Source organism: Callorhinchus milii, unplaced genomic scaffold, assembly GCF_018977255.1.
Source record: "Callorhinchus milii isolate IMCB2004 unplaced genomic scaffold, IMCB_Cmil_1.0 Scaffold5, whole genome shotgun sequence".
Lineage (NCBI taxonomy): Eukaryota > Metazoa > Chordata > Chondrichthyes > Chimaeriformes > Callorhinchidae > Callorhinchus > Callorhinchus milii.
The window spans coordinates 34,027,369-34,052,778 of NW_024704746.1; the positions used below are offsets into that span (position 1 = coordinate 34,027,369).

Below are 25,410 nucleotides of genomic sequence, written 5' to 3' on the forward strand. Positions count from 1 at the left end.
AGAAGCAACAACTATAATAGAAGATCATGAAGGATCGTGAAGAAGTAATTTTATTCGAGGCTTTAGGGTGCACCCACATGCTCATTAAGGCACTGATGTAATAATAACAAATAATAATCCTTGCATTTGATATAGCGTGGAGTCCTGTAGCTCAGTGGTTAGAGCACTCGCTTTGCAAGCGAGAGACCTGAGTTCAATTCCTGGCAGGGCAAAACCTTGGGCAAGTTTCCTTACTCCACACGCCTAATAATAATCCCTCCAAAAACCCAAAATAATAAATTGGTCATTTTCAATCTACGACCGTTTGTGGGACATTGCTGTGCGCAATTGGCTGCCGCGTTTGCCCACAAATATACAGTCAATTCACTTTACAGTGTGTTCTGTGAAGCGCTTTGGGACGTCCTCCCGACGTGAAAAGCGCTATATCAAATGCAAGGATTATTATTATTATTATAGCACCTTATCACACCTTCAAGATGTCTCAAAGCGCTTCACAGAATATACTGCAAAATGAATTGACTGCATATTTTGTAAACAATGTAAACACAAAGCAAACCTATTGATGTCCAACTGCATACAACATGGACACTTGCCAACAAATTTGGTTAGGATGAGGAGCCTTAAACAACACTCAAGATGTAGAGGTTCCCCAGAGTCAGAAGGAAACTATCTCACATGTGTGAATTCAACATCTAGCTGTATGCTGGGGTCAAGAAACAGAGTCACACATTCGAGGCAATAGTTTTTAATTTACATTTTTCCCCTTCTCTTTCATTCTTTTCCTTTTATCCCCACTTTGTGCATGTCAGGAAGAAATGGTGAGGCAAAATTGATAATTTTTATTGGAACATTTCTCTCATGCTTAGTGACATAATAAGTTGCTTTCTTTCAAGAACTCATGGTGACAAATTGTGTTCATAGTATCATCTGCTTAGAGGATTTATTTATTTATCAACGCATGGTAAATGTGAGTCTAATGAGAAATAGGAATGGAGAAAGCTGACATCATTCACTGATGCCTAAATAATTCAAAAGAAAAATATAACATTGAAAATGGCTCATCGTTAATAAGAAGTCTAATCCGTGAAGACACAAGATGATTCACTCACTCTTCCACTCTCGTTAACTGCTTTTACTGAATCATGTGTGGCAGCCACAGCTGGTACATCAAGTACTCTCACTGTATATGTCATGGATACCAGTCATTATCAGAGAAAAACACTTACTAAATTCATTCTCAAATGGATTGATTAATACAACATTACGAAGCAATGATTTGCAGACTCTGAAATCCAAATAGTCATAAGATCAAAACTATCTTTTATTGAAGTCATTATGAACGGATCATTTCCCAATTGCTCAGTGAAGGACTAAAAGAAATTATGTAGATAGTAAAGCATTCAGAAAGTAGTTTACCCAAGTGTCTTTCCCTATTGTCATAAGAAATGCTTCAATTTTATTTAGATTCCTTCACTCAACTCAACGCTTGTGGAGTGAGTTGATGCATTGCTTCAACCTGGCTATGAGTTGCACTGAGCAGGATTACTATTGCAACAGCACATCATCAGTCAGGTAAAACCAACCTGTCTTATGATTGTCAAAACACAGCTCATGTTCCCTATCCGTGAGTGAACAAAGCAACACTTGGGTGAATTCTGTTTCACAATGATTGTAATGTTTGCATTTTCACTTCAAAAATAATCGAGCAATACAGTACATGGAAACCACAAGAGTGAAGATGCACATATTTGAATCTATTTTATCGTGGGTTTTCCTAATGAAGTAAATCACTCACTTTGATTTTGGTAAAGGAATGTACTAAACATTCATTTTTTTTGTTAAGATTATTCTCTAAATCAGTTGAAAGAAATTGTTCGAAAGATTATCAAATAGTTATTGCATTACTTTATTGAAAGCTTATGTTCGCTGAACACTGGGACCTCATCATACCAGGGAGTCCAAAGAGCTATTAAGAACAAATACATTTCTTTCTTATGAATTTCCACAGTTTTTTGTTCCGTAACCCGTAAAATGGCCTACGGTGCAGATTAGAATTAACATTGCTATACGTACTCTTGATTATATTTTTCCCCCCAAAATATAATTTTGAGAGTATTAAAGAATACAATCCCAACACTGTATTATAGATCTTTCAGCTCACAATTCAGAGATTTCAGAGAAGGGAATTAATACCATTTTTGAAAAGTGGGTTATATAATCAGCGATTCAACAGTAAAACAGCTACTCTTGAATCTCTATGCTTTGATTTAGATGCATCTTTACGATAAAATCTGTACAGTTCTCATGTGCACTGATATTCTATTCAATAAATGACTGTAAAGTTAATTTATGCATACAAATATATACAACTATATATAATATTATATATATACACAAACATACGCACACACACACACACACAATACAGTGGAAACAGAGACAAGATAGTTTTCACATTCCTTAGAGTTACAGTGAGTTCTTATTGTACACTGAAACACTTAATCTAAAGGTTTTTGTTCATACAGTACTTAAAATTACTTTCTGTGAATATCTAAAAGGAATGTGACACTCGGTTAAAGTTTGAAAGCTGCATGCAGACCAAAAGATCTTAAAAATACCCTCAACTATATTCAATGCACTGTAAATACATGGACTTGAGGCCATACGTCTTGCATAAAAGTACAATTCAAACAGCAGTAACGTAACAGGTTGACTGTTCAACTGACACGGTGAAGGAGAAAAAAAGGGTTAAAAATACATTCATACAAAAAGTAGTTTATATTATTACAACATAAGGAAAAGAAACAATGGGAAATAGAAAATATCCTGAGATTTACAGTCTTTCTTCCCCATACATCTAATTACTTCTGTACAGAATGAAAAGATGAAACGCTTGATGAACTGGACAACTAACTGGAGACTAGTAAATAGGTTATTGACAAACCACACTTGGTTACGCTGTCCTTTTAGAGATGATCAGCATTTCGAATTCCTCCATCCATGGTCAAAGCTCCAAATCTATTGGAAATAAATATTATTTTCAACACTTGTATTGTTATATATCCAACATCTTTTATACAATGAGATTTGGGGATCAAACGCAATCTAAACTAGGTGGAATTTTCCCCCATAAATATCCATGGACTGCATATTGCCACGTTAGAAATGCCATACGTTTCAAATAAAATGCCTCGTTAGTACTGAATCATATTTACCTTTCCAGAATGTGATTATTTTCAGCGAGCTCCTTAGCAACCGCTTCCATTTCTGCCTTCAATTTCCTCATTCTACAGAAAAGATTTAACAGTAGTGTTTTTTTTAAATTGTGTTAAACGCAAACAACATGAATTAACTTTGAAACACGGTTAAATGTTCTGCCAATTAACACCTTTATAATGAAGACCAAATCCCATTTTCTTTATTTTTATAAATTACACACAAAATTGATATTCAGTGTTTTTGAACACTACACTTCCAGTCCGGATGGGCACTGGAATTTACTACAAGGAATGCATCCACGTACAGCTGAATATCTAGAATGTAATGTTAGATTGACCTTCTTCAGCTTTTTGGTCAATTTGTTTGTGTGTATGAGAAAGGGGAAGAGAAAAGAAATAGATGTGGTGTCAGAGGAAATTCAGGGAGTGTTTCTGTCTATCCACCTCTTCAGTCAGTCAAAGGGTCAGGGAAAGACTATGACATGCAAATTAAATAGTGTCAATAACAGGGCCATTTTTGGTCAATGCTGGTTCTTTTGGGCAGAACAAAAACTTCTGAAATGACGCACATGCTTTGGGGTTTATCCACTCAACTCTCGTGATAACTTACTGCTTATTAACAATGAATAAACGCTCCGAAACACTTCCCTGTATGAAAAACACTATATAAATGCAAGTCAAAACTCTTTCTCTCCTAATTCAACAAGAAACAATGTGAATCTGCTTCCAGAATATGTTTACACATTTATATATTAAAAAAAACTATTTTTCTTATTATGGTCAGAAGTTTAGAAAGTTTTATTAAGATCAAATCCTGTGTAAGATCAACTTCTTGCTGCTAAACAGGAAAATATTAAAAAATGTCAACATATGCGCAAACTATAAAAAAACTTTTATAATTTCAGGGAAATTGAATTTGTGAATCAGGGTTTTTCTCCCCCAATGAAAACATATGTGTTCCATTTGAAATTAAATTGAAAGTACTGTACCCATTGGTCATCTCCATCAAAGTATTCTGACTTGGGTAGCCAGGGGACATCGGAGGTTTCAGGTCACTGCATGTTCCCAGAAGAGCTTTATGGGGCAGCAGAATTTGGAGCTGTGATAGTCAAACAAAACAATCGAATGTAAAATTGCAGAAATTATTCAATAGAAACTTTTCAAATGTTTCATTCCTGCGATTCACATTTGTGTGTCTCGTCTCCAGAAGACAAATAGCTGTACCTTCTTGATGTGCTCTTGGTACGTGAAGACTTCTTGTTCGATGTTGACAAACTGGTTGGTGACACCAAGCATTTGTTTTCGCAGCAGATGCATCTTCCTGTGGCATAAACCCAAACAGTTGTTGTGGCTGATTCGCTTTCGTGGATTTTTACAAATATACACTTCAAACGTGCCATTTAATGACTTGTTTTGTTACTAAAAGTTTGTAACTGGGTTTGATGAACTCATCCATATCAGCAATAAATTACCTCAGTGTAGCCCTAAAAGTTATTCAATCTACAGCAATTTAAAGTTAGTCAATTTACAGCAAGTATCAAAATTGCTGATTCCCGAACCCCTTCAAATCATTTCCATCCACTGTCCCTACCATTAGATTGACACATTTCTCCAACAACTATCTCAGCATAGATCGGATAGGAAGGTAATTAGGGCACATATAATAGATTCACTGCACTCAGTTGACAGTGTCCAGACAAGTAAATGTTGACATTAGATGTTAACAGCAAAGAGGTGGGCACTGCAAATAAATGTCTGGCACGGGAGGACAGCATGCTTGAGTTTAAATCTTACCAAGACTCAAGACACATTCTCCTTTCCTACAGCTATGTACACCTGTATCAGAGTGTTTATAGACTCTTATCCAAGATTATTCAAAGCTTGTCAATTCTGTTTTCAACTGAAATAAAAATTACTTACCTCATCCACTCCTGTGCCTTTTTAAGGAATGACTGATACTTCACAACACATTCATCTTTGAACAAGGACAGAGCCTTTGAAAAGTGATTGCACATTTTCTGTCTGAAATGGAGAATGAGGAAACAATATTGAGACAATGTAATACAACATTTCCATTTGGAAGGGGGAAGATTAAATGACATTAATTTAGAAGATATCAAGAATATCAAGATTTTTAAAATGTTTTTAAATTTTATGTTAGTGAATATAGGCATGTTGTTAGCTACACAGCACAGTAAGAGTACACATCAGGTAATCACCTGCAAATCTGCAGAACGAATCTTAGGTTACCATGAATATTTCATTAATTCAATGGAAAAAAGACTTACTTATCAAATTTGTGGATCTGTTCCTCATTGTAGTGCAACTCTGAAAGAAATATAATGCTTCTGAATAATGCTGACTCCATCCTTGATTTCATTGAATTATTTTTCCAGAATACCAACATCCTGGCCTCAATAAATTTTCTTTTTATCCGGATCCAGTTTTTAATTACCCTCTGGATAAAGAAATACTTCCTGGTGTCTGTCCTAAAATTTCCCTTTGCAACCCTGAACCTTTGCCCTCTTGTTCTGCTGCCTTATCTATCTAAAAGGAGATTATTATGGGCTTAGTTATCCAATTATTGCAAATTGAGTATTCAGGTCAAAGATTTGGGATTTCAAGCGGAGAGCTATATTTTGGTGATATAAATAATTTCAAATAATAAATATTTCTAATAATAATTATCCTTGCATTTACCATGTCTTCTCGACAGCTCAAAGCTCTTCACGGAATATAATGTAAAGCGAATTGATCGTATATTTTGTGGTCAAATTATAGTATATAGTGGGGTCAAAAACACAATATTCGCAACTGAATCATAAATATTGAACCCTGGGGGTAACTAGAAGTGCCAAGGACCCAAGGAAACTCCACTCTGGCATGATCTATGAAACAACCTTTAAATTCAAAGAAAAGTCAGGAATACAGTAGTTTTGCGTGGATATTAGAGTGAAGCTCCATGTGGTTACAACTTCTGTGCTCTTATACTGGGATTTCTCATTACATGTGCACACTTGACCATGTGTGCTATACTCATGTAGAGTTTGTTACCAGATGGTGTTTACTAACTATATGTTAACTTTTTTTTAAAATTGGGTAAAATACATATTTAGTTACCAGTGCTGTGTCAAGGAACAGAATGATGTACAAATCAGGCAATTTTAGTAGGAACAACTTTATGGAACATCAGATGACTTGAAGATCTCTCATGTAATGATAACTGAGCGCATTTCAATTTCAATACTGGAGATATGAGATCACTGGATTGTTTATAGTCTACAACCAAAATATACAATACGATTTACATTTATGTAGCGCCTTTCACTTCAGCAGAACGTCTCAAAGCTTATCCCTGCTGGCTTGGCAAACATACCACAAATACTGCACGTGTTTTGCTGAGCCGACCTTAGGTTGATGTTAATTTATGCTCTTCCTGAAATATACAGTCAGCTTCACTTGTGAAAATTTCACATCTGTGTAATATTCTGAGTGAGTAAAAAATAAGTATCCCAGAATACTTGCCTCCTTGCATCTCAAACTTGTTTTTTTTTTCAAAATGTGTAACAGTTAGAAGAGCTTACTGTGTATTGTCTTATCCTTTTTGAACTGATGATAGATGTCAGTTATCAAGTCCAGGAGTACCCGAAGTTTTTCAATACTGACAAAAGAACACAAATTTTGGTTGATAAATATTCTAATAACTAAGAGTGTTAATGCAATGAAAAGAATTACATACTTTAGAAATGTGAACTTACTTTTTGTCCTCTGGATGAGTTCCTCCTTCATATGCCCAGTGATCGGATAATGAACTACCAGGGAGTAATTTGGTTTCTATATCCTTAAGGTTGTGATTTATGGAATCCAAAGAACCAGCCAACTGCACAACAAACAAGAAAGGAAATTATGACTGAGGATCAAATCTAAACTTGTATGAAATGTACACAATTGAGAGAGAAAGCAAGAGAAACTGAGAAAATCATTCAAACATTTGCAAATATTTAAATGGTGCTCTACTTTCCCTTCAAAAGCAACCTTAAATAATATGAACTGATCAACAATCAACTGATCTCCAGTTCACTGGAGATTGCTTTGTCGTGTAACTTCTTCATTAATAAAATCAAAGGTGGAGGAATTTTAAAAAGACCTCTTGTGTTTGTAAAGATAATATTTGCATAAAATTGCCCAATTTTTTTTAAGCACTCTGCGACACTACCCTGCATGGAGGGCGTCATATAACTGCAAGTTGTTGTTGATGTTGTAACATTATTAAAAACGAAGAAGTAAAGTACACACATCGATTTTCGTCTTACCATTTTACCAACAAACACAAAAAGGTCAAAGTACAAATGTATATGAGGTGCGAATGCGAGTATTGAGATCACATGCCCAATGACGGCAATTTGCTAATCAAAAATGCAATTTCACCACATTTGGGTTCCCAATTCGCCATGTGTGGCTGGTGGTTAATGTATTGGACAACCCTGCCCTACAGATATTTTTTCTGATTGGTCCCATTGTAGAAATAGACACAAACTAACCTTTTTTGCGGGGTGGCTCAAAGTACAAGTAACTTCATGACCCATCTTATTACATAAAGTACAGTAGTAAGAGGCAAGCTTCAGTTGATCTGAACAGAACATTTACTCACACGATGAATTTTGCTGTGAATTTCTGGAATTTCCTCCAATTCTGACGGCAAAATGTTCGTCTGCAGCAAACTGTCGTACCTGTAAAGTTACATAACCCAAGCCATCAATACAGGTGGTAATTTGTATTTATCCTGACACTTTCTTTATGAACAGCTAACATTGCATTTTAAAAAATGAAGCATTTCAAATCAATTTTGCAGCTGACTCGCAAAAAAAAAAATACTCAGCCACTGAATACTAAGCAATATTCAGATAAGACCAAAACTATAATACGTTTATCAGAAAAAAATATATTTTTTAGAGTTTCAGCTGGTTGTGTCAATTATTAATGCGCAAGCTAAGAAATAATTGACCGTCAAAGTTGATTTTCAGCCAAGGAGAGCATATCTTTTTATGTGAGGTAACCCTGACTGCTGCATAAAGGCAGACTGAAGACTAATTTTTATTTTCAGAAATTAAATTCTTACTGAACATTGTTACTGAAAAAAAGACTGACCTATTGTTGTCTTAAAGATTTATTTTTAAAGATTTATCTGCATGGATATTAATTTACAAATGTACAAGTAAACATTCCACCAAATTATGAATACTAAATCATCAGGAGAATAATAATCTTTGTATTTGATATAGTGCCTTATTGTGTCATTGAAACATCTCAAAGCATTGCAGAGCATTTACTGTACAGTATACAGACTGTGCATTTTATAGACAAATGTTGCAGCCAATTTGCGCACAGCAAGATCCCACAAACAGCCGTGAAGTAAATGACGATTGATACTCACAGATTTCTTGTCCGCTCAACATTGCTGATGCAGAAATTCAGCTTCAGAATCACTTCATTCTTTTTGTGCAATGTTTCATGGTAATTTTCCATGATGATTCGTCTAGTGGAGAAACCTTCGCTTAAGTTTTATTGTAAACAACTTGTCACATTTTGGTGAAATGTTGGGTTTTTAAAAGAAAGTTGATGAAAACTAAATCAGAACTACACTATATAAATCTCATGTCTCCAAGCCTGAGGAGTAATCCAGAACAAGGGGTCATAATCTTGAAATTAGAGCTAGGCCATTTAGGAGTGAAACGTGTTGTCTGTTTTTCACCCAAAGGGCAGTGGAAATCCGGAACTCTCTGCCCCAAAGGCTGTGGATGTTGGATCTATTCAAGTTTTCAAGAGTGAGGTGGATAGATATTTGATAGGCAAGGGTATCAAGTGTTGAAATATACTGACTATCACCTCGGGATACATTGGTATGTATATTGACAGCAGCAACCGAATGTTCCAGAAGAATTGGGGATTAAAAGTAGCTTTGCTGGACAGGCTGAGATTAGCTTCTGATTAACATTTCATATTTTCCTGGGAAGATGTTCACTCCTCTGAGATAATGAGCAATCGGGTCCTTGAGCATAGATGTAAGAACAATGGACCTCAGAAAGAAAAGGCTACAGCCTCAGACACCTGCCATCTCGAGGCTGAGAAACTAGCAGGTTGTGGAAGGCTGCCCAGAAGCTGTCCATATCTCTCTCTCTGTGCAAAGCAGCCTGCGAAGGGTGGGGGCTATCTCTGTGACAAGGGGAGGTGGAGTTAGAAACACATAAAAGAAAGATGTAACTTTGAAATAGTTGAAGTTGTGTAGACGGTCAGTGCACTTCCCAGTGGAATCAATATCGATTCTACTGTATCTATGTTTATGTACAGGGGTGAGGGAATTTACCTCCAGTAAGAAAGCGACCACTAAAAATGAAAGAGAAGGAATAGTGGGTAGTATGTTTTCAGTTCTGTTTGCTAGGCAGAGAAGTAATAACAGTAGTAGTGGTTGGTCCGTTTGAAACACAGAAGTCAGGTTAGGCAGCATGAGTGAGGTGCTGGGCTAAGAGCTGATTGTTTCTGTTGAGTTTACAGGAGCCACTCTCTGTGATTCTGTGTGATAGTTCTGTGATTAAGTATTGTTTTTATAGGTTCGGTTGTGTCCGAGGGTTTACCGGATGCCAGTCCCTATTACATTTTGTATTATAGAATCAGTTGTCCCCGAGGGATTTCCAGGAGCTGATCTCTGCTGTGTACGTTGAGGTGCGTTCTCGGGCTTATTGTTTGGTCTGGAGTACTGAGCAATTCCTGAGTGCATGCTGTTGTTTCTCAATTATTTGATTTGCATATCTGTGTCATTGTATGGAGCGGACTATTGTGTTGTTATATGGTTATATGATTTGAATACAAATTGTTGACCTTTACCGTTTGTCATATATATATTTGATATTAGTGGAATAAACACTATACTCTTACACTGCCTGTCGAATTATTAATACAAGGAATATGGGGCAAGGGCGGGTAATTGGAGTTGAGGTACAGATCAGCCATGATTTCATAGAATGGCAGAACAGGCTCAAGGGGCTGCATGGTCTACCCCGGTTCCTCTAAACCAAACTAAGCTGGATCACTGAATAAGGAATGTTATGTTAATAGAACCAGTACAACTACAAGGTATTATATACAAGGCACATAGAAGATGGCATGTGAAAGAGCTGGAGGAGGTCAGATGTGTGACATTACCAAGATGGATGCTCAATATGCTGCTAAAGCAATAGATGCTGCTGGTGTTGAAATGCTCGTGGGATGTGGAAGATTAGCAATGTACCTTTGCAGCAAACATAAAAATGGAATTCACTTACATCCACCATCGAACACCCTTCCGCACCAACTCTTGATAATGCAAGAGGGAGGCCGATATTTTCTGAGCTTGACAAACAACGCCTGTAATGGTCTAAAACAAATAAAATTGGTAACTCAATCTTTTTGTCATGTTAGTTTATGAGTTCAAAATGTTAATGATGCTGAACAGAATACAAGTATCAATGTTTCTGATTAAAGGAATTCTTAGGGTACAGTACAGAACAGCAAATAACATGATTATAGGGGGCACACCAAATCAGGTCAGTGCTCAGCTTTGAAACATCAAGTTGTTCTGCTTTATAGAAGATGTTCCTCACAGTTTTTTTTAGTCTATTCAAATTCAGTTTGTGAGAGGCAACTAAATTTGCATGAATTTTTCATTACATGAATTATTTCTCTACCTCCACACGAAAAAAGTATGTTTGGGACAAAGCCATGGATTGTCTTCGACCGCCAATGCTAGTAGGATTGATAAATGGAAGCATTGTCCGAGAACTGGGTTACAAGAGAGGAAATGACCATTTCCTCCCATATTTCCCAGTATCTGAAGGAATGTAATTGAGCCTAGCTAAAAGAGACAATTACAAGCAAAGCTCACAGAACACTGTCAGGGACATACCTGTAAGTTGTAATTGGAAGTAGAAAATATGTATTTTATCAGATAACAGGCTTAACATATCACTTGTTGAGCTATGAGCAATGTTCAATGCTTATTCTCAATTTTATTACTTTTTAAATTGAAAGTTTATTTATGTAGAGTGCCCTGATGACCTAGTCAGTAAGAGCAGTAGCCAGTTGAGCATGAAGGTGCACAGACAAAAGGTTGCATTTCTGACCTGTGCTGATTTATCTTATCTGACCCAACATTGCTGAACAGAGAAGGGGGAAGGGGAAAAATTGTCCAGGATTCTTGCTCCAGTAACCCATGCTGGAAAGAATTTCATACAAATGTCAGGTATGACAAAATTGGGCTCAACAGTGATGCTCTCCATGGTTGATAAGCCAGCCAACATTTATTCTCGAAGTTCACATGAAGAATGGCCTTCTGTAAAGCTATTGAACTAAAAGGTACCATGAAAGATTGTTACCTTTGCACACGAAGCATCAAGATCTAAATCATACCGTGGATTTACTTTTGGAGCTGTAGCTGAAATAGAAAAAAGGAGTTTACTTTTATTACATTGCAGTTCTAGTATTCTACTAATACAGGATTAGTATTTAGACAAATGGCAAAGTAATCATGACATGAACCAACTTTTGTTTTGATTCCCTGTAATATAAGCATTTCACCTTTGACCATTCTTCTGTTTTTTTTAAACTTATATACAACCTTCTCCCTTGCAAAAATGTCCAAATTACCAAATCTATGTGAGTTAACTACAGAAGCGAAGAACTCATCAATAATGAGGCGGAGGGAGGGGGAAGCGAGTGTTTACAAAGAGACAACACCTGAGAGTGAGTCTAGGACACAGTGGACATTTCTTGAGTTGACCATTGACAACTTGCATCATGTAAACAAAGCTAAGTGTTAATAGCAGAGAAAGAAGGGTGGGTTGGTGCCTAGATAGACAAAAACAAGTAATCTTTCAAGGCTATTTCTCTGCATTCATTCCAAGTATTAAAACTTCCATTAGCTGCACCTGAACTAATTGCTCCTTTTCAATGTTAATCAAACACAAAAAAGGGTGAAATGTTAGGCAAGCTTCCGTACTCCACACACCTCTGTTTACCTAGCAGTAAGTAGGAACCCAAATGTTGTTAGTCGATTGGCAGATTGCTTTTCTGGGGGTAATAACCCCTTCAAATAAATAATAATAGTATGGTCATTTAATCCATGCCTGTTTGTCGGAAACTGCTGCGTGTAATTGGCTGCTGCATTTTGCCCACAAAATATACAGTCAATGCACTTTACAGTAAAGTGTAAAGCACTTTGAGACCCCTTGAAGACGTGATAAGGCGCTCTATCAAATGCAAGGATTATTATTATTATTTTACCCTCCTATTATCAAAATAAGTTCCATCAAGTGGCATTTCAGCTAAAACACTTAAAAAATCTAACAATCTGTATACGTACGTTCCTCAAAGATCAGGCCCAGTGTATTCACTGCTTCACTGCTCACGAGTATCAGAGGATTCTCTTCAGAAGTTTTAGGGAAATTCTGTGCTTGTACATTGGGTTCGAGATCAAGCGGTCGGCCTTCAAAGATTAGCTCTTGATTCTGGGGCGGAACATTTGTCTGTTTATAGAGCAAGTCATAAAATACATTGGCTCTGTAAAGAAAATTGCAGATATTTAGATTACAATAGCTTGTTTTAATATCTGTACTACTGCATATTTTACACAAGCTAAGTTTGTAAATTGTGAAAAACAGTTCTATCCTGGAAATGAGTACAACTGCAGCACTTTCTTATTGACAAATACTTAAAAATAAAATACATACGTATTGTATGTTTGAATGTAAATCTTGTGAAGGGTGACTTGCTGCAGCGAGAAGACATGTATGACTACTCTGTGCAAGATGTCATTCGTTTCCACAAAAAACTGATCAAATCCCCAGCACTTGTCCTGATCAACCTCAAGTATATTCGCCAGAACGGGAATCAACATGGAACGCAGGCCCCTGTGGAAAGAAGATACTTTTATATTAAAATAGATTTATCAATGGGAGTCAAGCTCCGCCATGTTTTGTAATGAACATAATTGAATACTTAAGGGGAACCAGGAATGAATAACATCTCAGAAACTATTAGCGCTGCCATCTCAGGATGTAGATTATTCCAACTGTAGATCTTCCAAGAACAAATAATACTTTTTTTAAAACAATTGCCCAATAATTGCTTAATTTAGGATCACAAATAATCGTGACTGGCTGCTGCACATTGTCAACTTGAGTTCCAGTTGGATTTTAACTTATTCATTACTAGGGTCATGAACTGGCATCATGTCCAATACAGTTTACACAAAATAGTAGCATTACTCAGGGTACAGAATGGATGCAGCATGCATACACAATAATACCTCGTCAGTGAGGCAAACATAAATCCCTTCCAGGGAGGGTTCACATTTGGACCCAATCTTAAGTATTTTCTTTATTAAAAACCGAACGCATTTCCCTAAACACTATGCAGATCATCATCGCTGTTGATATCTTCTGAAACTTATTTCTGCCGTGCGGTAAGCACTTAAAAACTGTTTAAGACAACAGAGACAAACTAAGCACTCTAGCAATTGGAAAGGCAAGAGTTACAATACACTAGTTACATAAAGTGATTGTTAGCATTATTCACGAACAGACACTTACGTAGAAAGACTGCAAGAGATTGGCAATTTGTCACTCCAAACTATTGACCCATTTTCTGATTTCTGAGCCCCAGATATTGCTCCAGGAGGTTTCTCTGTAATTATCTTGTACCTGAGATACAACAGTGTAAAAATGCTTCAGAGGAATTGAAAACATTGAGATCACTTTAATAAATTAATGTAATTTCTTTTGCAGACATTGTTCGGGATATGATTACCCAAATATATCGCAAAGCATGTGGCCTCATACAAGTTAATATATTTGGATATGTATACGATCAAACATTCAACGAGATACATAATAAAAATAGTCCTTGCATTTAATATAGTGCCTTATCATGTCAGCCTAGTCTATCAACTTAATCCTGATGAAGCCTAGAACCCATAACTTCTGACCCAGAGACCACTGAGCTAAATGATGCCCAGTGCAATCTAGTACACCCTGCCCTTGACAACCACCACGAAAATGTAAGCCCATCTTGAATGAATAGATAATTATGTTCATATCGAGCACATTCTCTAGATTTGGATAATGTAAACTGTACTCTTCTTATCTAAACCCCTCGAGTGTTTTAAAGCCATCGAACACATTCCCAGTTACTGGTGATTCTCACTAACAACGCTCCTCCATTTGACATCAACAATTAAACTATACTAGATATCTAAACCAAAATTTCAATATTTAAAAGCATCTTAATCGTACAGGAAATAGTGTATAAGTGTATAATTTGACATTTCCACAAAAATAGCGTTGCAACGATGCTACAATGCGAAATGCCCATTTAAATCAACACATAGCAACCCCTGAATAAGACAATGTAGGTTCCAGTTTGTGCAATAGAAAACATTGAACCTACATTACTTCTTTATTCCTGCGTGGTCCTTCAAATGGTCTGAATGGAAGATTGCCTGTAGCTGCATGGTAAAAGGTGACTCCAATACTCCACAGATCAACAATTGCACCGTACATTTTCTGCTGAGGCTTTCTCAACACTGCTCGTTCATACATGTCTGGATGCTAATGAAATATAACATTTATGTTAGAGTGAATCCTTTACTCAAGATAACAGCATTAATTAACTATATTATCCGGATGTTCTTGGCTAGATTAAGAGTTTACTGAGTACGGCAGAAATAAACACTATCAAAGGAGATCAAACTTATCCAGCCAAGATCACCAGAACTACACATATTCATTCAAATCTGATTAATTTTTTCATGTTTGGTTACCAAAACATGTTGAAATATCTTACCTAGCTTTACAAAATTCATAGTTTAACTGCTGGGAAACAGTCGCTCTCAGCATGCCTCATTGAGGCAGCGAGGAGAGCGATAGGAAGAGAGCGGTAGGTATGATACAGAGGTGCAGCTAGAAATGGAAACTTAGTCATTGCCTGTCCACCATAAGTTGGTGCCCACCCAAAATTCTATTCCTGGCTACGCCATTGCTTTAGAGCTACATCCTGCTGCCAAGGTTTAATTCATCGCCGGTTTATGCTGCTGTCAATCAACTCTGCAAATTGCCTGCTGAGAAATCAACTTTTGATGTACCAGATTCACCAGACAAGCAGAGAATGATGTGTTAATTTAACACAGAGATACTAGAATCTAAACATAGCTCAATTCAATTGTCAGAGCAATGAGGTACATGTGAAGCTAATTTCAAATTGGATTAGCAGAAAGTGAAATTAGATAGAGTCCCCTCTGTATTTGTACGCTATTGTAGTGCTAACCTTTGATATAACAATCACTGACTTGGGATTTGAACTATAATCACTGTAAATGCAGAGAATGAATGAGTTGGTATTTTATGTTCTATTTCTAACCAATGTAATAAAATAATTCAATCAAGGATCATTGACTTGGTGGGCAGTCCAAGAGAGCATTAACTACAGTTAGGAGTTAGGCCCCAGCACACCCTCCCTTCAAAGGGCAGCTACTACTGCAGCTATGAGGCCACTCAGAGACATACAGATGAATGAACCTCAAGACCTATAAAGAATAGATTCTTACTAAATATTCCTCAGTTCCGTAAAGTGACACAAACTGTTCATCATCCTCCAATTCTCTGGCTGCTCCAAAATCAGTGAGTTTGTAGACAGACTGTCCATCTTCACCAATCACACGCATGATATTCCCCGGTTTGATATCTCGGTGGACTATTCCATTTTCTCTTAGGTGGTTCATGCCAGCCACTGTTGATTTAAATGGAAATTCATGACAAATAATTTATTTTCTTCAGAAGAGTTCGGTATTTCAAATCAATTGCTTTTGATTCACATACATAGGAACAATAATAATCCTTGCATTTAATGTAGCGCCTTATCACATCATCAAAGCATCTCAAAGCACTTCACAGGATTTTAGTATAAAGTGCCGTGATTGTGCATTTAGAATTAAATATTGATTCTTATCAGCGTTTAATTTATTGGAGTACTATTGGACGCTATTACCTTGTGACAAAAAATGAGTTAAAAGAGCCATAAGTTAAAAGTCACCCCCAGATCAGAGAGCAAACAATGCTTGTTGTCTGACAAACAAATGCAATTAGTTCTTAAAATGACAATTATCCATAATCACTGCGTCCACAGTTAATGATTGAAAGTGATTTGCTGATAGTTTGGTGGGAGGTGAAACAGAGTACAGTACTTTATTATCTACCTCACTACTTCAGAATTTTTTTTTCTAAAACCCATTTTCTAAAACTCAAACTACACTTCCAAACTTGGGGAAAATGTATATCCGTTTTACTGTTCACCACGCTGCAAATGTTGCTATTTAGTACATACCCACATCACGCAGCACTATCAGGAATTCCGATTCTGGTAAGCCGAAAGCATTCCCTGACTCTTCTAAAACCGTGTATAGGCTTCCGCACGAACAAAATTCCATGACAAGCACTTTATTTCTGGTGGTAGTCTAGACAAAAGCACACACGGTCATACTGCAAACAACATGTATAATATTGTGCATAATATTCTATGATCAAGTGGTTCACATAGACTTTATATAAAAACAATAAACCTTGCATTTGATATAGCGCCTTATCACATCTTCGAGAAGTCTCAAAGCGCTTTACCGAATGTACTGTAAGTTGCATTGACTATATATTCTATGGGCGAATTTTTTTGGATGTTGTCTACAGGAAGGGAAAAGCAGAAATATGGCAAGATTAAAATAGGCCGAAATAGGAATTTGGTTTACGAGAATCAAGGATTATCTACATGGACAGATGAGTTGTGTTGATCTTTCACTCATTGAGGTAGTGAGGGAGGGGATAAGAAGATCTTCACAACACTATCAAGGGCGCATTGTTTTATCTAATGTCATGCACTGCAGATCATTACATCAATGATGTTTCTTTTCACATCCCTCGGCTGTAAAGTTATCACCAAAATATACAGGATAAAGATTTCCATGTAATCTTGTAAAGTAATTCCTGCATTGTGGCATGTCAAATGAACCATGTGAATGCTAAAAAGCTTTCAAAACAGATCCTGCACACAATTGTTAGCCTTGCACTGCAATGACAAACAGCATTGAGCAGGATGTGGGAAAATGGATTTGAAGAACAAAAACAAATGTCAGTGATGAGAGTAGACCATTCAATGCAATAAATCTCATCTCTTCAGCGTAAGCTCTCCCCATCATGCGACCTGAACTGTTTTGTATAAAGTCAATATTTTTGTTTCTATTATTTTGCTTTGATAGATTATTCCAAATATTTATATTCATACTGCTATGAATAAATATGCGTTTCCTGATATCTGCTCTAAATTTTGTTCTCACATATTTTTATAATTGTGTGGTTGGCTCCTAGTCTAAAGTATTGAATTTGGCAGTTTTATCATTACACACTTTCACAGATGTTTCTGTGTCCTCAGCACAGTTGATCAGCATAACGCTGGTCACAGTACTCAGGTAGATCCTGTAGATTAGAAACAAAGCTCTAAATCACAGACACTCTTTGAACCTCACTTGACAGTTCCATCAGCCTGGAAAAAATTATACCTCTCACAAGCCAACTTGTTTTTTTAAATTTTTTTTTATAAAATTTTTTTTTAAATTTAATTCTGTGGAACGTTATTCAAATGCCCTTGCTCACAGGGTGCTGCAATGTTGATCTAGTAACCTGTGAAAGAATAAAGTGGATTACATGCCATTACCTCTTCCTCCACTGCAAACAATTTGACAATATTATTGTGATTTAGTTTTCGAAGAACTTCAAACTCTCTCATCTGGACTTCGATTGGACGCAGGAAGCTGATGTTGTTAAACACTTTGACAGCAAATAGATCACCTGTTTTCTGTGGAAAATTGAAATCAGATTTTTTTAATATTTGTTTCTGAATTCAGATTTTTTAAAAATCTGTAAAATCAATATTGATCACATTCAGGCCTTTTCAGGTTCAAAGGGTTCATACAACGAAACAGGATTGATCAGCAAAAGTGATTCTCTATTTCTTTATAATCTTTTCATAGGAATTTTTCACTATTGGAGTAGCTGCCACATCCAGGAACAAGATTTTTTTTTCCACGAGGGATGATTTCAGGAGATGGGAACACTGTACAGGGTGTGCAGTGGGAAGTTTGCGCTGGAACAAGTCATGAGGATACATTTGTATTCTGCTCACCTCCCGTCTGATTAAAATGGCTACTGACACATAGTAAAGCCTCACAAATCACTAACAGTTGGAATGACTGGTGCCTGAGGAAATCTACTTATAATAATAATAATCCTTGCATTTGATATAGCGCTTTTCACGTCGGGAGGACATCCCAAAGTGCTTCACAGAACACACTGTAAAGTGAATTGACTGTATATTTGTGGGCGAACGCAGCAGCCAATTGCGCACAGCAATGTCCCACAAACAGTCGTAGATTGAAAATGACCAATTTTATTATTGTTTTTGGTTTTGGAGGGATTATTATTAGGTGTGTGGAGTAAGGAAACTTGCCCAAGGTTTCGCCCTGTCTGGAATTGAACTCAGGTCTCTCGCTTGCAAAGCGAGTGCTCTAACTACTGAGCTACAGGACTCCACTTCCCAGTGAAAGGGAAAATGGAAAACACATTCAGAAGAGCAGACGAGGTGAGAAATATAGTGTTACTTGCACTTCTGAGACCTCTCATTGTAACAAAGTGCATTCCTTTTTAGTGAAAGGATGCTCTAAAGTCACTGGCCAGACTTGAGGAGGAAGTGGAACAAGGGAGTTGGAGGATCTTTATTAGAAACAGAAAATAACATATTCAAAATTAATTTCTGCATTCATCCCAGATAAAGGACCCTTTCCAAACAAATGGAAGAATTTGGGAAACAAATGGCACAATCAGAATACTACAAGCAAAATTCTTCACCCGACCAATAAGCAGATTTTGTGAAACTTGCCTTGTGCCGACCACGATATACATTTGCAGTGGCTCCTTGCCCAAGAATATCAGCTATGAGCCACAGGTAATTTGCTGTGCTCTGCATGGCTAAGCTTTTGTTTTAAAAAAAGCTTTTAGCTGAAGTCTGAAAAAAAAGCACAACAATAGATTCAGATTAGGCACGTGGACAGGCCAAGCACTGACTCACTGCACTAACCAGAAGAAATCTTTAAATAGCAGTTATTTCCTTGAAGTTTCATCCAGGAACATTCTGGGATTTCCCCAGACCATCTCTGGGAAATTATCCTCCAAATTGCTGAATTTCAGTTTAAAGCTTTGTCTAGAAATACTAAATATTGGGGGGGGGGGGTGGGGGGACAATAGGGTTATCATTTTGCTATGACAAAGAAAGCATGGTTTTATTGAAACATAAGAACATAAGAATTAGGAGCAGGAGTTGGCCATTCGACCCCTCTAGCCTGCCCCACCATTCAATAAGATCATTCCACCTACCCGCCTTATCCCCATATCACTTAATCCCTTTATCCACAAGAAATCTATCAATCTCAGTCTTGAATATGTTCAAGGTTTGAAACATCGTACAATATAGCTTATTTGTAAACAATTTCCTAGAGGCCTATTTCATTCTCATGTTCACTCAATGGCAGCACCCAGATGAATTACAATAATTACAGTATTTAAGCAACTGTACTCAAAGAAAGCAAAAGAAAGTAAGGTTACTGGGTCACTGTGAAATCCGATCGTTAGTTAACATTCTAAAAGGGATTTCATTACTGCAAATGAACCCATACCACACAAATTCAGCTATCGACCAATTTAAAGTGCTGTAAATAAAACTCATGAAAAATTCTCCCAAATCACTTATCTCTGCTTCTCACAGCGCAAAATGTATAAAAAGCGAATCCTTGCCCACCCCCTCACCTTAGAAGTCTGTTCAAAACAGTCTAGTTCAGACAACTAAAGGTCATTGCAATGCTAGTAAAATTCTGTAGCAATTTTAATATACTTGCATGTTTCAATGCTTACTAACTGAATGTCAATTAGACCATTTTGGGTCAACCTTAACATTTCTGACAGTTCAACAAGGTGTCAGAATAGCCAGAAACCATCTCACTTTAATTACTGTCCTTTCCCAAACATTTCTTTAAATTAATAGCTGCACTAAAGTCAACTTCCCAACTAGGCCTAGAGGCACTTACAATTAGAATTGTGCGGGTTTACATACCCAGATTTCAAAGATACATTCCCTACAAATTTGTATTATCTGATATAGTGCAACTAAATTCATTGGAACAAATAACTTCGAGACAGCCTCTCAAGAGGTCAGATGGTCCTAGTTGAGCAAACAATGGAATGGTTACATGTTGCAGTGATAGCCAGTGATTTGCTTTCACTAAGCTCGAGCTGCAGGTAGGTTTTCCTTTTTCACTGTTGGACTTGTGTGGCAACATGAGGTTTCAGATGTAAGTAAATTCCCATTAGCTACAACATATTTAGGAAGACAATGCAACAAAAGTGTGGTCTTTAATAGGCCAATCTCTCCGAGCTCCCTCCTGTCTTAAAACGTTAGCCAATTTATTGGCAAAACAACACAGAATCCAGGGGGATCCAAATGATTTGAAATCAGATGAAGGAGGAGACGACATGAACAGCGCATTCAGACTGCTCAAGACGGTGATTTTGGCCTTTTGATTTAAAAAAAGGATTGGGATGATAAGGCCCACTTATTACTGCTTACAATTTTGAGCAAGATTTGGGCTGAGACAAAAGGCAAGAGCCCGTCTCAAAACACACCTCTTTGACCGCGCTTACAGTCATCTTTCCCCTCCCCACCATTTCGACTCCTGCCCCCAGCTCAAGTGAAATGTGAAAGGTGCTAAATAAACGTGATGACGATAATAATCCTTGCATTTGATCGAGAAACACGTCAAAGCGCTTCCCAGGCCGTACTGGGAAAGTGGAATGACTATACCATCAGGTCATTCGGTCCATCGTGTCAGTGTCCGTGCCGGCTCTTCGAAAGGAGTTTCCAATTCAATCCCACTCCCCCGCGCTCTCCCCACAGCCCTGCAAACTTGTCTGTCCCCCCCCCCCAAAATAATTATCTACGTCTCTCTCTCTCTCTCTCAAAAAAAAGAGTTGGCTCCCATCACCCCTTCAGGCCATGCATTTTAGATCCCAACAACCCGCCCACTCCATATGTATTTTGTTGGCGAAACGCGGCGGCAACAAAACCACAAACAGCCGTGAAGTCAGCGACATGTTTCATTTGGGGGGGAATTGCTGTCCAGGACCAACAGGAGATAAACACAGCAATATGGGAGGCGGGGTGGGGGGCAGAGCGGGCTGTGTGTGTGGGGGCAGAGTGGGCTGTGTGGGGGGGGGCAGAGCGGGCTGTGTGGGGGGGGGCAGAGTGGAGAGTGGGCTGTGTGTGGGGGGCAGAGCGGGCTGTGTGGGGGGGGGCAGAACGGGCTGTGTGTGGTGGGGGGGCAGAGCGGGCTGTGTGGGGGGGGGCAGAGCGGGCTGTGTGGGGGGGGGCAGAGTGGAGAGTGGGCTGTGTGTGGGGGGGCAGAGCGGGCTGTGTGGGGGGGGGGGCAGAACGGGCTGTGTGTGGGGGGGGGGCAGAGCGGGCTGTGTGTGGGGGGGGCAGAGCGGGCTGTGTGGGGGGGGGGGCAGAGTGGAGAGTGGGCTGTGTGTGGGGGGCAGAGCGGGCTGTGTGGGGGGGGGGGCAGAACGGGCTGTGTGTGGGGGGGGGGGCAGAGCGGGCTGTGTGTGTGGGGGGGGGCAGAGCGGGCTGTGTGTGGGGGGGGCAGAGCGGGCTGTGTGGGGGGGGGGCAGAGTGGAGAGTGGGCTGTGTGGGGGGGGGCAGAACGGGCTGTGTGTGGGGGGGGCAGAGTGGGCTGTGTGTGTGGGGGGGCAGAGCGGGCTGTGGGGGGCAGAGCGGGCTGTGGGGGGGGGCGGTGGGAGCTGTGGCTGTGGGGGGGGGGTGGGAGCTGTGGCTGTGGGGGGGGCGGTGGGAGCTGTGGGGGGGGGCGGTGGGAGCTGTGGGGGGGGGGGGGGCGGTGGGAGCTGTGGCTGTGGGGGGCGGTGGGAGCTGTGGCTGTGGGGGGGGGCGGTGGGAGCTGTGGCTGTGGGGGGGGCGGTGGGAGCTGTGGGGGGGGGGCGGTGGGAGCTGTGGGGGGGGGGGGGGGCGGTGGGAGCTGTGGCTGTGGGGGGGCGGTGGGAGCTGTGGGGGGGGGGGCGGTGGGAGCTGTGGCTGTGGGGGGGCGGTGGGAGCTGTGGCTGGGGGGGGGGGCGGTGGGAGCTGTGGGGGGGGGGCGGTGGGAGCTGTGGGGGGGGGCGGTGGAAGCTGTGGGGGGGGGCGGTGGGAGCTGTGGGGGGGGGGGGAGCTGTGGGGGGGGCGGTGGGAGCTGTGGCTGTGGGGGGCGGTGGGAGCTGTGGCTGTGGGGGGGCGGTGGGAGCTGTGGCTGTGGGGGGGCGGTGGGAGCTGACACTCTGCTCACCGGCCTCACCCTCCCCCCGGGCCCGGCCACCCCTCCCCTCCCCTCAACAGGCCGCGCGGCCTCCCTCAACCCTCCCCCCCCCCCCAGGCCGAGCACAGCGCCCTCCCCCCGAGGCGCTGCTGCCCCCGCGCCCCCCCCCCCGGGCCCCGCTCCCTGTACCTGAGGGTCTGAGCTGTGCCGCTGCTCTGTCCTTCCGGCCACTTCCGTGTTGGTTTGTGCAACAGCCAATTATGTCCGGAAGCCGAGAACCTGCCACCTCACCCCCTCACACACCGCCCCACCCCCTCACACACACCCCCCCACACCCTCACACACACACACACCGCCCCACCCCCTCACACACCGCCCCACCCCCTCACACACACACACACACACACACCCTCACACACCGCCCCACCCCCTCACACACACACACACACCCTCACACACCGCCCCACCCCCTCACACACACACACCCCCTCACACACACACACCCCCTCACACCCTCACACACACACACAGCCTCACCCCTCACACACCACCCCACCCCCTCACACACACACACCCCCTCACACACCCGCTCCCACCCCCTCACACACACACACCTCACACCCCCCACCCCCTCACACACACCCCCCACACCCTCACACACCGCCCCACACCCTCACACACACCCTCACACACCGCCCCACCCCCTCACACACACACACACACACCCTCACACCCCCCCTCACACCCTCACACACCCCCACACACACACACCCTCACACCCCCTCACACACACACACACACACCCTCACACACCGCCCCACCCCCTCACACACACACACACCCTCACACACCGCCCCACCCCCTCACACACACACACCCTCACACCCCCCACCCCCTCACACACACCCCCCACCCCCTCACACACACACCCCCTCACACACCGCCCCACCCCCTCACACACACACACCCTCACACACTGCCCACCCCCTCCACACACCCCCCCACCCTCACACACCACCGCCCCTCACACACACACACACACACACCCCCTCACACACACACACACACACCCCCTCACACACCGCCCCACTCACACACACACACACCCTCACACACACACACCCTCACACACACAGCCCCACCCCCTCACACACACACACACACACACACACACCGCCCCACCCCCTCACACACACACCACACACAGCCCCACCCCCCCCCACACAGCTCCCCCTCACACACAGCCCCACCCCCCCCACACACCGCCCCACACACCCCCCCACACACACACACCGCCCCACACACCCCCACACCCTCACACACACACACCCTCACACAGCCCCACACCCCCCCTCACACACCCCCCCACACACAGCCCCCCTCACCCCCCCCCACACACAGCCCCACACCCCCTCACCCCCCGCCACACACAGCCCCACACTGCCCCCCTCACACACTGCCCCCCCCCACCCCAGCCTATAGTCTGCTCTGAGCCCCCACACACACTCACGGACAGAGGCTGTTTGGGAGCTGAACTCCCTCCATTCTCTCTCTGGGGGGGTTAGGGTGGGAGGCTGTGGGTGTTGGGGGGGGGTTAGGGTGGGAGGCTGTGGGGTGTTGGGGGGGGGTTAGGGTGGGAGGCTGTGGGGTGTTGGGGGGGGTTAGGGTGGGAGGCTGTGGGGTGTTGGGGGGGTTAGGGTGGGAGGCTGTGGGTGTTGGGGGGGGTTAGGGTGGGAGGCTGTGGGTGTTGGGGGGGGTTAGGGTGGAGGCTGTGGGGTGTTGGGGGGGGTTAGGGTGGGAGGCTGTGGTGTTGGGGGGGTTAGGGTGGGAGGCTGTGGGTGTTGGGGGGGTTAGGGTGGGAGGCTGTGGGTGTTGGGGGGTTAGGGTGGGAGTCTGTGGGGGGTGGGGGGTTAGGGGGGAGGCTGTGGGGTGTTGGGGGGGGTTAGGGTGGGAGGCTGTGGTGTGTTGGGGGGGGGTTTAGGGTGGGAGGCTGTGGGGTGTTGGGGGGGGTTAGGGTGGAGGCTGTGGGGTGTTGGGGGGGGGTTAGGGTGGGAGGCTGTGGGGTGTTGGGGGGGGGGTTAGGTGGGAGGCTGTGGGGTGTTGGGGGGGGGTTAGGGTGGGAGGCTGTGGGGTGTTGGGGGGGGTTAGGGGGGAGGCTGTGGGGTGTTGGGGGGGTTAGGGTGGGAGGCTGTGGGGTGTTGGGGGGGGTTAGGGTGGGAGGCTGTGGGGTGTTGGGGGGGGTTAGGGTGGAGGCTGTGGGTGTTGGGGGGGGTTAGGGTGGGAGGCTGTGGGTGTGTTGGGGGGGGGGGTTAGGGTGGGAGGCTGTGGGGTGTTGGGGGGGGGGGGGGGGGGGGGGGGGGGTGGGGGGGGGGTTAGGGTGGGAGGCTGTGGGGTGTTGGGGGGGGGTTAGGGTGGGAGGCTGTGGGGTGTTGGGGGGGGTTAGGGTGGGAGGCTGTGGGGTGTTGGGGGGGTTAGGGTGGGAGGCTGTGGGGTGTTGGGGGGGGGGGTTAGGGTGGGAGGCTGTGGGGTGTTGGGGGGGGGTTAGGGTGGGGACTGTGGGGTGTTTGGTGGGGGGGGGGTTAGGGGGAGGCTGTGGGGTGTTGGGGGGGTTAGGGTGGGAGGCTGTGGGGTGTTGGGGGGGGTTAGGGTGGGAGGCTGTGGGGTGTTGGGGGGGGGGTTAGGGTGGGAGGCTGTGGGGTGTTGGGGGGG

General features: G+C 42.4%; 1 protein-coding gene across 1 annotated transcript; it reads right to left on the reverse strand.

Moving 5' to 3' along the window:
- Positions 1-1,297: 1,297 nt before the first annotated feature.
- tbk1 (TANK-binding kinase 1) lies at positions 1,298-23,020 on the reverse strand. Its single transcript, XM_042335319.1, has 21 exons — positions 22,891-23,020; positions 19,227-19,352; positions 18,006-18,146; positions 16,629-16,758; positions 15,853-16,034; positions 14,697-14,857; positions 13,841-13,951; positions 12,980-13,159; positions 12,613-12,809; positions 11,627-11,685; positions 10,538-10,629; positions 8,653-8,754; positions 7,870-7,948; positions 6,977-7,098; positions 6,803-6,879; positions 5,507-5,546; positions 5,139-5,240; positions 4,443-4,539; positions 4,208-4,317; positions 3,216-3,287; positions 1,298-3,018 (listed from the first exon to the last, which is right to left on the reverse strand). Exons 2-21 carry the CDS (start codon positions 19,311-19,313, stop codon positions 2,967-2,969), a joined length of 2,193 nt encoding a protein of 730 aa, XP_042191253.1. The 5' UTR covers positions 19,314-19,352; positions 22,891-23,020; the 3' UTR covers positions 1,298-2,966.
- Between the last annotated feature and the right edge of the window lie 2,390 nt (positions 23,021-25,410).

Bases quoted from the DNA above. Each gene is read 5' to 3' on its own strand.
- tbk1 (XM_042335319.1), bottom strand. From the start codon at position 19,313: ATGCAGAGCACAGCAAATTACCTGTGGCTCATAGCTGATATTCTTGGG. The intron at 5,547-6,802 runs GTAAGCTCTTCT...TATTTCTTTCAG, and splicing joins AAAGGATAAGACAATACACA to AGTTGCACTACAATGAGGAA. The intron at 3,288-4,207 runs GTACAGTACTTT...TCTTTTCTGTAG, and splicing joins TTGATGGAGATGACCAATGG to AATGAGGAAATTGAAGGCAG.